This window comes from Corvus brachyrhynchos, unplaced genomic scaffold (genome assembly GCF_000691975.1).
Source record: "Corvus brachyrhynchos isolate BGI_N302 unplaced genomic scaffold, ASM69197v1 scaffold188, whole genome shotgun sequence".
Classification (NCBI taxonomy): Eukaryota; Metazoa; Chordata; class Aves; order Passeriformes; family Corvidae; genus Corvus; species Corvus brachyrhynchos.
In genome coordinates, this window is record NW_008239647.1 from 1,138,749 (window position 1) to 1,153,956 (window position 15,208).

General features: G+C 37.7%; 1 protein-coding gene across 3 annotated transcripts in view; it reads left to right on the forward strand.

The window, feature by feature from the left end:
* KIF6 (kinesin family member 6) overlaps positions 1 to 15,208 on the forward strand; it is a 156,859-nt gene that overhangs the window by 123,675 nt on the left and 17,976 nt on the right. For all 3 annotated transcript variants that reach the window (XM_017742350.1, XM_017742349.1, XM_017742348.1), the window contains one exon: positions 2,865 to 2,915. In XM_017742350.1, the coding sequence (XP_017597839.1) occupies positions 2,865 to 2,915 (51 nt within the window). The remainder of the gene's footprint in view (positions 1 to 2,864; positions 2,916 to 15,208) is intronic.

The following is a 15,208-nucleotide window of genomic DNA, read 5'->3' on the forward strand; positions in this document are numbered from 1 at the left end:
GTGTACAAAGGGAGAGAGGAACATTTGGGACAGTTTCTGACAATGGTCTGACAAAGCTTGCAGTACAAGTAGAACTTCTGCAGCCTCTGTGGTTTCTATCCCAGCTGCGCTCAGAGTAAATTCTACCTAATTGATAGTCAAGCCTCTTGGCTATAATCATTTAAAACCCAGTCTCAGCGTTCTTGTGTTTCCACATATTTGTATTGATTGCAAGCTGTTGTCTATCTGTTTGATCTTACTCTCATTGACTTGTTTGGCCTGCTTTTTTTCGGTTGACCTCATTGCGACTTGAAATGCAAAATATTTAGATTGCTGATGATCTGTTCCTAGCAAGGTTAAAGAAGGAGAAATAACACTATGTATTGACAGGATTGAGAACTGTATGTCACCTTTATTTTCAGGTGGCTCTTGACGAACAGCCTGTTGCTATTTCTAGAACCATTTTTTTCAAATGAGAGTGGCAGTTGCCTTTTGCAGCTCACAGTGCTTCGAAAGAGAGTTTCTGAGCCCTTACACAAAGATAAATGTATAGATAGTTTCTGAGGCATCTCTGTTAATGGTAATCCATTGAGATGAGTTTCAAGACTACTACAAATTGCTTCATTACTGTCTCATGGCTCAATATTGAGTGAGTAACATCACACCGTGTGACACAGTGAGATAGAATACAAGAATCTAAATAGTCAGTATAGCAAAAAGCAATCTGAGGAAAAAGTAGCATGTTTAATCACATTTCATTGAGTATTGAAATCAACTGAGTTGCTTTATAGAGCTTTCCAAGCACAAATAGCATGAATGTTGATTATTCAACTGGGCTTTTATTGGTAAAATTTAGTAATCAAGGGGGATTTTTCTATAGTTACAGGAATCAGCTTATTTAACTGAATGTGGTTTTTTGGTTGAGTGTTAGTACAGCTGAGATGGAGGATTTATTTGGTTTTTTAGCAGGGTTAGATGAAGTTAGTTATTTCACTTAACCTGTTTCTCAGTAGCTGAAGGTTTTTCCTAATTTTACAGATAACTTTAATTACAGAAAAATTAATTGGTTTAATTAAAAATAATTAAAAATAATAAAACTTCCTCTGCAGAAAAATACAACTCTATGCCTATTTTATAGTCAAGGAGTAAGTAAGGTGTTTTCTTTTGTTTGTTTTCTATAAACATTCAAAACAACAAAACTTGACTGTTATACTGTAATGTATTGCAAGTAATACATTTACTACAATGCTACTAAATGCTTAACAAGTATTCTCATAATTTCCAAAGAAATTTAATTTGTTATGGTTCTTTTGTGCTCACAGAACAATCTAATTCTCATGACTTGTGAATTTAAATGTTTTTTTATATCCTCTAGTTAAGTATTTGCCAGCTTTTAATGACTTAATTTGCTTTTGATTAGCTTACTCTGTAAGACTTCACTTGTAAGCAAAATTATATTCTTAATTCAAAATGCATGCTAATATGATATAGATAATCACAGGTCTGGGGGAAAAAAAGGTGAATCCAGCATGGATTTTTTTTCTTTCCCTGGTATCCAGACTTACAGCTTAGTAAAGATTATGAACAAGTCTCTGCTTAGAAATTGTTTTAATTTGAAAACTTGAGAGGCATAATCCCATCCCTCTTCAGAATACATAGCCTTCTGAAATTGCATATTTAGAGTTATGTTTTTCCTTTATTGGTTCCATTAATATCTATAAATAATGGCTTCCCATGTGGTAATCTATTGTTTGGAATAATTGGGAAACTGGCCCATTGTCATAGATCAGGGAGGAAATTGATAAAAGAAGGATAAAAGTGAATTATATGAGGCATGGGAGCCTAACTAGGAATGTCGAGATAATGGAATTGGTTAATTTTTGATTGAAAACCAATGGCATCTACACAGTGAATCCAGTTGCCGTGATTTAGGAATGTTACTCCCCAACTCAGTGCCCCCACCAAGATTCTCCAGACCACACACTGCCCTCTTTCACTGCCCCATTCTCCCCTCCCCTTCCCAGCTATGGTGGGATGGAGAGGACTGTTGGAGGTAAGAAAGGCAAAGATCACGGGTCGAGATAAGAACAATTTACTGGAAACAGCAGTGAGATGAGAAAACAAACAATAATAGCAACCATGCTAATGACAGAGAGTAGAGGAAAAGAAGCCATTCACATGGAAAACCTCCCCAATATTAGACAATACAGGATGGCTCCCTCTGCCACCTTTACTCGACCCTTCTCACCAGAAGAGTGTCCCTTTCCCCTGCCCCCAGCAATGGTGTGAGGTGGTACAGAATAACCTCATGGTCCTTGCCATGTCCTCTCCCAGCAACTGAAAAAATTCACCCTGGCCAGAACCAGGACAGTAGTAGAACTTGCAGAAGCTATAGTGCATGGGATACTTAAAACTAAGCAGGACAGACAGGAAAAAATGGTCAGTGGGAAATTAGTTTTTCACTGGCAAAGGAGGGGACTAGTGACCTACTATCTCATAAGCACCTTTAAGTATTTCGAACAAATACTTGGAATTCTGTATATCTTCTGGTCCCACTTGGACTTCTTCTGTGTCTAGCAGCAGGAGATCATTATCCTGTGAAAGTGCTTGACAGTAAATGCTTCATTTTCAGTTTTTCTTACCAGACAAATCTCAGTATATGTAGAGTATATGTAAATCTCACTATGTGTAGAGTCACATTGTGCCTACTTGTTTACTGCCAGTAGAGAGGAGAGAACTCAGAAATCTACTTGTCCTTTGGATCACAAAAAACCCCTAAAATTGGCCCGCAGCACAGGGAGTTGCAAATGATGGGAAATAGGCAATGACTTCATTGATTTTTGACATTCTGAATTCTAATTATTTACATTTTGTGTCTTTTACAGACCATCTGAAAGGGAAGATGATCCAGAGGCAGATTCAGAGAGCAGCTCTCGGTAAGAGCATAACATTTCAGATACAATAGGATACAACAGGGGCAACGAGCTCTCCCGGGGCTGAATCTGCTTGGGAGGCAGGTTGTAATTCCTATGACAGTTTTTTGCCATTGTATTTCTAAAATGGTCCATGCCCCAAAGAACATGGACTGTGTGAACTTTGCCTGAAAATTGACTCAAAAGGCACCTGATTTTATGTGTGGTGAGAAAAATAATACACAATTCTTACAGATCTGGGGGTGTGGTCTCTGATGAGTCTAATCTGAATTCCCATTAACAGACATTGATTTGTCCTGAGGCTGAGCTAGTAGCCATGTTGCCACAATCTAACATTCTTCTTAATTTTTCTCATTCCAAGGGGGACTGAAGGCATATACAGCTCATTTGTCTCACATCTAGTTATTGAAGTTGAGAAGTTATTTCTTGCAGTTTCTGTTGACACTGTAAAGCTAAAAGTGTCTGTGCAAGTTGTTCACATAAGTGTAAAGTCATCCAAATTTGGTTTAAGATGCTTTAAGCTGACTCCACTGACTTTGTACTGAAACGGCCTAGGAGTGTTCATAACATAATTCCACTATTGGGACAGTAAATTTCAGCCAAAATTTGACGGAAAACTGCTGGGGCAATCATAGTTTAGATCCCCCCCTCATTTAGATCCATAAAAGAATCCCAAAATGTGCCTTCATGGACCTACTTCACATAAAAGATGGAGCTAACTCAGACCAGATTGCAGCTGATATGTGTATTTCTATGTATACATAACACAGAGAACAGTTGTCTCTTAATGAGAGAGAGAAAATTTGGGGACTGTCTTTTCTTCTAAAAGTCAGGCAAGTAAGTTACTGCAGAATAACAAAACAGTTTCTCTTTCTAATTTACCCATGCATCTCAAGCTTTGCTGATGATTTTATTGTTTCATACCTTTATCATTTTTTATTTTGATTTAAAAATGAGCACTAAAAATAATTTTGTCCATGTCAGTAAAGCCCAGGAATCAAACTCAGTTGATTTTTATCGGTGTGAGAAGGGCAAGTGAAGGACTTGCCGATCTCATCTTCCTGTTATCCAGTGACAGGACACATGTGAAAGGTTCAAAGCTGCATCAGGGAAGGTTCAGACTTGACATTAGGAAAAGTTGCTTTACCAAGAGCAAGCTTCCTAGACTGGTGATCAATGCCCCATACCTGACTGTTTGGAAAGCATTTGAACACCCTGGTTTAATATGCTTTCACTTTTGGTCAGCCCTGAAGAAGACTAGATGACTGTTGTGAGTCTTGTCCAACTCCTCCCCTCCCCTGCCCTCTCCTCTTCTCCTCTGAAGTTCAATCTAAAGGTGCTGTCCTCAGAATAACATGGAGTGTTTTCTTTAATTCACTTCAGGTTTGAATACCATGTATTTAGTAATTTTTTTGCCACTCTTACAAATTACATCAAGATGAATCATAGAGGTGCTGTTTACGAGAATTCTTTATTCAATCTTTTGAAAAATGAACTAATATATTCTGAATGTGTGTTTCAATCTGAATGATAATATCTGGTCTTGTACACTGACTTTTTTACTACATAGAAAAATTGTGTTTCAAATGCTGTTTTCGATAACTAAGCTGTTTTTCATAACATAGGTAAGTAAGATTTTTTCATGTCCTTAGGAAATGCCATAGTAGTGACTTTACCAGCTATACATTCATAGTGTGAATATTCTGTTAGTATTTCTCCTCACAGCAGGCAACCCATGTGTTTTTGCCTTTTGTTTTGAGCATTGCTCTCTGTGTATTCTCACTAAGTCTGGACCGCACAAAGTATTTTCCAGTATTTACATTATTTTTTTAAATACTCTGGATATTTAGACTTAATATTTATTCTATGAGTTGGGGAGTATTATTTGCCTGCCTGCCCTTCTGGATGAATGTTCTTTCAAAGAGTAACAGGTGTCAAGTCTCCCAGGAACTTCCTGATGATCAGAATGTCATCAAGATATTTTTAAATGAAAACTGCATGGTTAAAAGTCTAATTAAGAGTCTGTTGAAATCCCAACATGAAATAAAACACACCATTGTTTCAACTAAAAACCAAGTTAACATCTTCCAGCTGCCTTTTTTTTCCCCTTAACTTAAAGCATTTTATGGTTAAAACCCTTCAAGAAACTATTCTAGTCAGATCTTAAAGTGCAGATCTGTTTCCCTTATGGCTGTACTTAAGATGTGGATTTCTTTTTGAAGGAAAACACCACTACTTAGCCCATTGCTCTTAGCGATCTCTTTTAAAACACCATATGCTGGGAGTTAAAAAAGGACATAAATGGATGGGAGGTATCATCAGAGACAAGGGACGCTCAAAGTTTGTCAGCACACCACCAGAAACATTGAATACTTTATGTAAATTTGCAAGGATTCATCTCAGTGTGCCTTTCATCTTTATTAACTGCAAAAAATACCTTATTATGTAAATAAATAATTTTAGTTATCTGGATTGAGATCTTCCAGGGTAACACATTTAACTGCATTTTTGGGCAGGATACAAAGTTCCTTTTGCATGCCTAACTGCACTTTGAGGCAGTATTTAAAATGAAGTAATGTGCACACTGCTTAAGTATTGACAGCAAAAACACTGTATCAAAAACTGGGTGGAAAAGATGGGAGAAAAGAGTGGAAAGAAAACCTTTTCCTGGGGTTTGCAGTGTTGTGGAAGAAAAGTTGGTGTTTTATTTGATTCTAGTGAAGCATTGTCTTATGATGCTTTAAAGTAGTATTTCTGTAAAATGTAGAGCCTGATGGCAAAACCTTTCTGCTTCTGAGGAGGTTTGTTGGGAGTAAATTGCTGTCCAACTCCATTGTCCCTGTAGAGCTACTTGAAATGAAAAAAATAGGACAAATGTGGGTCTTTGTAAGGAATTTGCATCCTTTGTACAGATTTCAGTATTAAGGAACAGTTTTATCAATATTTTATTAAAAAAATCCCAACCAAACCAAACAAAAATCGCTTGTTTTTTCAGGTTTTACAACTTGAATTTTAGAAATAAGATGCTGTATTTCTGATGTTATTCAAAGAGCTGTTTCCGAGTTCTTTGTTAAGCAAAATTCCCTTGAAAAAGTTGATTCCTCGTGAAAAATAAAATTAAGAGGTGCGTCAGAAACAATAGATATGTTTGAGTCCCTGAAAATGCATACCAGCATTTGACTTAGTGTGGCAGATGCCTAAGAGCAAAGGTTTTGGCATGTTATTTTTATATTTGGATTTGTAACGCATATTTGTTTCAATAAAAAATAGGGATATTTTTCCTTTTTTTTTTTCCTCTGCAGCTTTGCCTGTACCATCTTTTCCTACATTTTCAAAGCTAGATGCCTGTTCTGAAAATATTAGTATCAGTCTATGCCCTTCTTTTTTCTCTGCTCTGTGTTTCTTTAGAGCAGGTTTCATTCTGCTTGCTTACCTTTCCTTGACTAGAAGTGAAAGAACATGATCAACACAGAGTACAGCAGGGACAGACAGTGCTGTATAATGAATGCATCAGGGTACTCCTGCAGGAGTATTCCAGCCAGTTTTAGGAAAAGATTTCAAGCAACGGTTCTTCCAATGCTTGTGATGCTGTCACTACCACATATCTGATACCTGACAGGATGCAAATATGTTGTCCAACGCATTTCTGCGTATCAGAAGAGTTAAAATGGAGAACTGCTGTTCCCAGTTGTCCAGAGTGTTAAATCCCAGAATCACAGAATGATTAGGGTTGGAAAGGAGGTTTAATGATCATCCAGTTCAATCCTCCGGCCATGGGGAGGGACATCTTTCTCTATATGAGGTTGCTCGAAGTTCCATCCAATTCCTGTCCTTGAACCCTTCCAATGTGGCTCATGCCACTAGAAATGCTGGTCCACCACGGTTTGTACCTGCTCTGGATATAAGGGGGGTTCAGGAAGTGTATGGTAGTCCTCTCTGCAGCCATTGCATCCTCTTACAGACATATATAACATTAATTAGTCTAATAATTATAATTGTCTTGAACTCATCTGCTGTGATCTGTGTGAATGGAAAGCACATAGCACTTCCAAACTGCTGGTTTGCATCAGAGTTAATCTATTATTTAAATAAAATGGGCTTGGTTTCTTTCACCGCTTTACAAACCAGAACTGAGATGACATTTAACTTTTTTCATATGAAGCAGAAGAGTCTTGATCTGTACTAATGCCATGAAATGAAGAGACACACGTGTTTTCAATCACAAAATGACAGAAGCTGAGGAAACTGGCAGTTTGTGTTTTCCCACACAAATCCAGCATAGTCCATGGAGAGTAATAGATGGCCTGTTTTAAGACTATCATTCTTGGTGCTGAAAAATGATATCTTATGTATGGGCTAAATAAAGCACTTCAGAGAAATAATCTGAAGTCCATAATTTCAAGGAGTTTTGGTTTTGGTTTTTTTTTGGTTGGTTGGTTGCATTTTTTTTGTTTGGTTGGGGTTTTTTCTTGCAAGAGATAAGGCAACATGTCCCCAGTGCTACCAGGCATCCAAGGGCTAAAATATGCTAAACAGCAGTGTAGTCAGTTTGCAGTAGCCTCAGAATAAGGGAAAGATTTCTCTTAGGAATTCAAAATTTTGATATTCACAATGTTTCTGTGAGCTATGTTCTTCTATGCATTTGTGCTTGAAATGTCAAGCAACAGTGGTGTTTTTGTGAAAGTTCTTGTGCATGCAGCATACTGATTTTATTCCTAGGGTGACCTCTAGTGGCATCAAGGCCGTTTTCCTTAGGGATGAGTTTAATTTCTTTAGTCTATTTCAAAGGAAATAGGAATTCTGAGTGCCAGAAAGCTGTTAAGATTGTGCTTGCTAAAAAGGATGTTGATTTTTCATTGTTTCTAAGACAAAGATACCAATAGCACAACCGGATGAAAATTCAAAACCAGTACCTCTTTGCCTTTTTAAAAGAGTTTTACTCTGCCAAAATAGAGATACTTTTGAATTTGCTTTGTACAATTATTGTAACATATTAGGTACTTTTAGAAATATTTACCAAATAAGTTTTTAAATTTTTGAAACAGTTAAGGACGATTAATTTTGAAAACATATATATGTAGTTGTGTAGAACATTGCAAGTTATTAGACTACATCCTGTGGTAACTGTGAAGTCACACACCATAAAAAACTTACTCTCTTGGTTTTGAATACTATTTTGTGCTTCAAGTCAGCATAGATTATGGCTGAAACTACAAGCTCTTGAAGAGCTTTTTTTTTATTTTTGTGTCTCCCAAGTTGTTCTGTGAAGATGATCACAATCGGAAAAAAGCCATGGATTCAAAGCAGCAGCTGGACAAGCTGCAATGATTCCCTTGCCACAGTACTTGAGGTTTCTTCTTATGTAATATGTTTTGGGGTTTTCCCAGTATTACATAGGAATTAAGTTTAAAACTGTAGGAGTATGTTCTAATAAGAAGACACTTGTTACACCTGTCCCTTCAGGCCTCAAACAGACCTTTCTTTCCACGGGTTTCTCTTCAGTCCTTCTAGGGCATTTTATAGTTTATTTTTTGCCGTATTTTTTCTACTACTCCTTTTTGCAGGTTTTACTATGTGCAATGTTAAAATCTAGAGTTAGGCATGAGTCTCCCCTTTCAGTTTGTCTTCAAGAAAGGGAATACTGATATTTACTGGAAGTCTTTGCAAATGTGCCCTCCTGAACTGTCAGAGAAAATTCTGAGATTACTTGTGCGTTCCTATTAAGCTTCCCATATGACCTACTCTAATTCAGATATCAGATCTCAGAAAAGAGCAAAGACATTTTTGGATCAAGTGATATTTTTATTAGGAGTCATGAACTTGTAGCGCAGCTACCCAGTACCCAGTTCTATTGACACTGACTTCGGCATTTCACTGTTGTTGGAACAGCTTGCAGTCTCTGTAAGCTTTCTTGCAGTAAGTATTTCTTCTGAAATACTGAAAAGTTCAGTGTGAGTTGCATTATTATTTAGGAACTCCTTCTAGTGTCTAAGAAGTGAGCAAGACAGAATGTGGAGATGAAGTTTTCAATTCTCTAGTTTGATTCTTAAATTAAGATACTAACATTCTGTGGGGCTAGTTACACATTGAAAAAGTCACCAAAGAAGTTTGCAGGATGTCTGTTCATGGAGTTTTCGTGCTATGTCTGGACATAATCTGGTTCAGTTTTCACCCAACCTTGAGCAGTTTGAACCACACAGGCTCCCAAGATCCCTTCCAACCGGAATGATTCTGTGATTCTAAAACAGGACTTGAGGTGGAGTCAAACAAAAAATAAATCTGGTTCTATGCACACAGGCTACAGATTCTAGGCCTAAGCTTGTTTGCTCAGCTTCAGTATATCTTTGAGTACCTCTCTCTTTTGGCTCTAAAAGGTTGGTAGAAAGTTTAACAAAGAATAATATGGAGTTTAAGGCTCTGTAGCTTCTTTTTACTGGCCATGTCCAGTGAGTGTGTTGGGCAGCTTGACTAGTTCTGTTTCAATCAAGCTTTCCTCCATGAAAGCTCTCTGTAATAAACAAAAATTTGGTAATTTAATGAACTGTAAACAACAAATGGAGCTCTTCCACATCTGTGTTTCTGTGAGTTTTTCAAAGTCAGGCCTAGAATAGTAATTTCTCTAGAGCTAACTATGTAAAGGACAGAACAAGAATGAGAAATACCATGGTGAGTGTGATATCCAGCATTTCAGAACAACCTGCAGGTCTGGTGAAAAACTTCTGCCATTTTATTTTTTGCTGAAATAGCCAAAGGAAATTAATTCATTCCTTCTTTGCTGAAAAATGTTTGCATATTTGAGACCAAAAAAAATAATGACTTGGAACAAGTAGCTAATAATATCCCACAAATGTGCAGAGGTTTGATATAACTTCTCCAGATAAGAGTCTTGTCGATAAGTTGTAATTGTTTCTGGATATGTCAGGATTCACTCTTCTCAGTATACAGTACACTGTAATTCAGCCAACAGCCACCAGAACATCAAGCCCAGTGTCCTTTCCTTCACAGGTCACAGGAAAGAACTGAAATATGAGAACTCCCCAAATAGCTCTGTATTTTTTGTACCTTCTTGAGCTGGTGGCCCAGCACAGATAGCCCAGCTGTTCTGCAGCTGCAGCCAGCAGGTATGTGCATGGGAGGACCAGCGAAAGCATGGCACCCCATGTGGGATATGAGTGTGACCAGCAGGGATAGGGGGTCCCAAAACCATAATCTGGTCCTTACAACTGCTCAAGTTGCACATGGCCCTAATCTAACACATGTGCCAGATCTCTGAACAACATCAAAATGAATCTTCTCAAAGAATGACATTCCTGGTGACATGAAATCCTATAGTTGTGGTTTCAGAAATTTTCTGGAAAACTCATACATCATACCAACATTTAAAAAAGCATTTAAGAAACTGTTTTAGAGGATGAGTGGAGTAGCCATGTGGGAGAATGGAAACAAAACTTTCTGTAGTACTTTTGTCTTTACTGTACACTTAACTGAGGTGGGTTCTTAGTACATCTCTCTTCTATTTGCATAGAAAAAACCCATCAGATCTGTGATAGAGGAGCTTCAACCCAGCACCTTTTGTCTTATTTGTTAACCTAAATAATTGATAGTGCAACCCCATGCTCATAATATATTGATTTCACCAATAATGGTGTGTCTTTCCTTTGTGCTTTCCATCTCCTCTACTTGTCTCTTGCAGATGAAAGGACTTTTACTAATACCCTGTAGCAGAAAGATCAAAGTTTTTCAGACTGGTACTTCCATGTACATTTGTTTGGTTAGTATTCACTTCTTGAATCAAGGTGAAAACCTTGTTTATTGTCTAACTTGAAGCTACACATCAGTTTCATGGCCCATCTATACCTGTACACAGCTGAAACAGAAGCAGTTAAGGATAAGCATGTATTTTTCCTTAATATTCTTTCGAATGACATTGCTATAAATTTAGTGTACAGTCCAGAATAAATGCTTCTGGGCATTGTCATGAACGTTGGTACTGACAACCACAGACAGCTCTACGCAGAATGCAGGTAATACACCTCTTATTTTTAGAAACCACTAGGCCTATTGAATTGATCCCACAGCTGCTGTGTGCGTTACGTTCCTAAATGTGATCTGCAAGCACAGACTTTACTGCCCATGCCTGTGTATGTTGTTCATGCACAGTAATCTGTGACATTCATGCACCTTTAGCACCCTTAGGTATGTCTTATTCTTAGGAAAGTTGTGCTATATTATTCTCAGTCAAGTCCTTCTCTTGACCAGGCATTACTTTACAAAAGTTGTGGTGGTTATTGAACTGCAATCTGGACATTGGTGGTGGTATACTCCTAATGTCTCACGTTTGTCATAAGCAACAGACTTCAGAAGAATTTTCCATCCTTTTCTTTCAAGAAGAGCATGAAAAAGCTTAGAAAAGAGATTTGATTTTTTTTTTCCATGAAAGCCCTTGGATTTTGTAGAAATGAATGCTTACAAAGCCTCAAAGCTTATGCATGACAAACCACACCCCTTCTTGGGAGGCAGGAAAAGATCATTCAAACATATCAGGTATGATTTTATCTAATATGAACAAGATAGATGATGCAACAGTAATCTCATGTAATCAAATGGTAAAAAGTATTTATTAAGTGTAGGCAAGAATCTGAGTTAGTAGGGGGTTCCTGGCTAAGACCCAGTTATGTTATTGTTCCACTAGATTAACTGGCATGTATGGAACATATTAAACTTGAAGCACTGATTTTTGGTTTGGTTTTTCCCCCCCCCCACCCAGTATATTTTACTTGTATATTTGGAAAGCAACAGAGAATTTTTAGCCATGATGGTTTCAGAAGCTTGCATGGCTTAAGTGCAGCTGACATGGAGGTAACGCCTTCTGTTTTGTATGCCATCTATTTTCAGGAAGGAAAGTATAGATGACTAGTTTCAAAGAAGAAACTTGAGGGAATTGAAGTGTGAGTCTGTATTTAGGCAAAACAGCTCACTGAGATGGGAAAAATAGCTCTACTTTCCAGGTGTACATTGGAAGTTAGTTAGTTTGAGCCAGTATTGAGCCAGTAAAACAATAAGCAATGCAATGTTACAAAAAACTAAACAAAACAAAAACAACAACAAAAAAGGCAACATAGCAATGGACTCTTTTACTAAATTCAGGGATTAAAATAAAAATCAAAATCAACAAAATACACATGTCCTTAATCCCCTGTGCATCCATTACATTAACTTGTAAAATGATGAAAATAAGACAGTTTGTTTCAATGTATTCTATGACAAACTGGCTGAAATTTTTAAAAAATCTATTAAATTAGGGTTAAGTAAATTGCTCTAAAACCCACAATATAAACTCATCCAGACATTAGGATATTTCCATCTTCCCCTGAGTTACATTGTGCCTGCTCATGTTTGCTTTTGTATAAGGTACATATATGGTACCCAGTGACAAACATACACTGACATGGCCCAGGGGAAGCATAAGAAAGAAAAAGAGGAGAATTACTTGTAAGATTATCTTGAATAATGATAGATGGGTAGTTCTTTTAAAAAAAAAAAAAGTTACAAATATGTTCCAGTTTGAAAGCACTAAAGCTCAAGTTTGCCAAAAGCTGCAAAGCTGATAAATAAAGCAGTCAATATGTGAATGGGATACTGAAGTCAGTTCTAACTTTGGTTACTTCAAGAGACTATAAATTTAACCAGATAAACACAAGACTATCCAGTGAAAAAAATGAAAATATTTGACTGCAAAAGTACAGCTGGAGGGCAGGGCACAATGTTATTTGAGGCACAAGACAATAAATCCCTAGGAGTTTGACTTCCAGGATACACTCAGGTTGAGAAATATATAAGCACCCCAGAGAGTATAAAGTTCAGGGTCACAGAGAGTTTCTTGCAGAATTTTCTGACGGTAGACAAGAATCTGCCAGAGTATTTCAGGTTGTTGCCAGCTTGCAGTAAACTACAGTGATAACACTTGGTATCTCATGCTAGAAATAGTGTGTTTCATCCATGCTTTCCACACGGCTTTGAAATAGTGATCCAGTTAGCAGGTGCTACAATTTCTCTCTGGTACTGTGTGATTTGTTCATGTAGACTGTTGTAAAATTTACTACTTCCTGTACTCCAAATCTGGCCCTTTCATTAGAATAAAATAATTATATCTTGAAATGCTTCTTACAATCTTCTTTATGGGCAAAAAAGCACCAAAAATTACAAACTTTTGTCATGTGAACTGTCAACTCATGCAGAGGTCACCTTCGTCTCTAAGCAGGCAGCTGGTATCAATTGTATCCTGTGCCTCCCTTCACCAAATGGGTTGTACATGAAGGTGAAGCAAAAACAGTTAACCTGAAAGTAAGCATAGAATTTGCTGGATATTTCCCTACCCAGTGTAGCACTGTCAGTCTCTTCTTTCCATCTTGTGACTCAGTACTCTTAAAAAAGACTTCACAGTTTAGGATTCATAATTTTTGCCACTCAGCTGTATGCGCAGTTATGTTAATGTAAAGAAACTAATACTCGTTATCAGTGCATTGCTGACTGCTGCCAAAATACTTCTGTTGTACAGAACTGGATGGAGATATGCCAACAGAAACTCCTAGTATACACAGAGCCAATGTTTTCCTAAACATGCATGTCATACCTCCCCACACCCCTGAAGCCTGGGGCTGCATTATCCAGGATTAAATTGCAGCAAATGCATTTGTTGCCCAGGAGAAGTCACTGGGGCACGAAAAGTGCATGGGGTATTACACTCCAACAGAATGAAATCATCTCAGCTGATGCACTCAAAGTATAGAGCTAAACTGTACAGCTGAGCTTCATATGACAAACTGTCAATCAATGAATTAAAAGTCAACCCTGACTGAACAAAGCAGATACCACTTTGAGTTCTGTGCAGTTGCAGAAGTGATATCTGATAGTTAATATTTTAGCAGTAGCATCTCTACTACATCTTTTAATGTACTGCAAATTTTTTCATGTAAGTGGGCAAAAGCTGATGTCATGATTTTTCAGTCCTTCATGATTTACACGTACTTTGTATATCTGTGGTTAATATACATTTTCTGTTTCTGCATGGGAAGAAAGATATATACAATAAAAAGAAACTCTTTAGAGGAAAAAAACCTGTAGCCAAAAGGAAGTATTTTTTTCTTAGGTATCTAAATTAAATTTGTGAGTAAATTTTTATGCTTTTTATGTTTTACTGTCTATTTATTCAGTGTCCCTCTAACATTATTTTTAAATGACTGATCCTATGTACTGAAGACTACTGACATCAAATATGAGATACAGTGAGCCAGTACCCTCTGCCTTAGCTTCCTTGCTTCAGCTGTAGCTGAGATTGCCTGGACTGGTAAGAGGAGAGGGGTGTGAGGCAGCAGAAGCCCAGGGGCAGAAAGAGGCCACTTCAGGGATTCAGGAAAGGTAAAGAGGAGGAGAGGGGAGAAAAGAAGTAGCAGGGAATGAGGAAAAGGCAGAAGAAGCAGGAAACATAAGTGTTGAAATACAGTCCGCCAGACCTTAGATGTCTTTTTGCTTGGAACATTAGGAAAGAGCCATAATCCTTTGTATGTGTTAGAGCAGGTGTATTCCAAAAGGTCTGGTCTTTAGAGCAGAGTGTTACTCAGTTCCCAAACACACTGCTACAATGGGCAGGCATGGCAAAAAGCTGAAATGGACCTTGCAACAGCTTGGGAAAAGACACTGGAGAACTTACAGAGCAGTGCCCAGTAGGCATGTTCTGGACTTTACTTACTACTGGGCTTCACCTGACACTGCGATCAGATCTCTTCTGCTTTTGTCACCTGAGCTCAGTGATGTGCACAGGGATGTGCAAGTTTTAGCCATTTATCCAATGCTATTTTTGCTGCCAGGGCCACACCAGCTTGCAGTATACTCATCTCTTTCTGTTCACAAAACTGTGCTGCTGTTCACAAAACTGTGCTGCTGTCCACAGCTGTGTGTCTGCCTTTCCTCACCAGCTAGGAATAATGGGCAGAGCTGTATTCATGGGTGAGGATGCTGGGACCTGTTTATGATAAAGGTTTTCATCTCATATAAAAGGCTTTATTATTATTTCTGAAGGTAGTGTGCAACCAAATAATCCATTCTGCAACATGTAATCAGCAGAAAAAATCCCCTTTCTTTTGCTGTTTTTATATACAAGTGACAAAATTTTGCCTAAGTTTGGCTGACCTTTCAAAGCTAACATAAAAATATTTTTCCAAGTACTAGATGTCATAGCAAAGCAAGGAAGGAAAGCTATATTCTGGTCTTGTATGACTGTGTAATAAAAAGCAGAA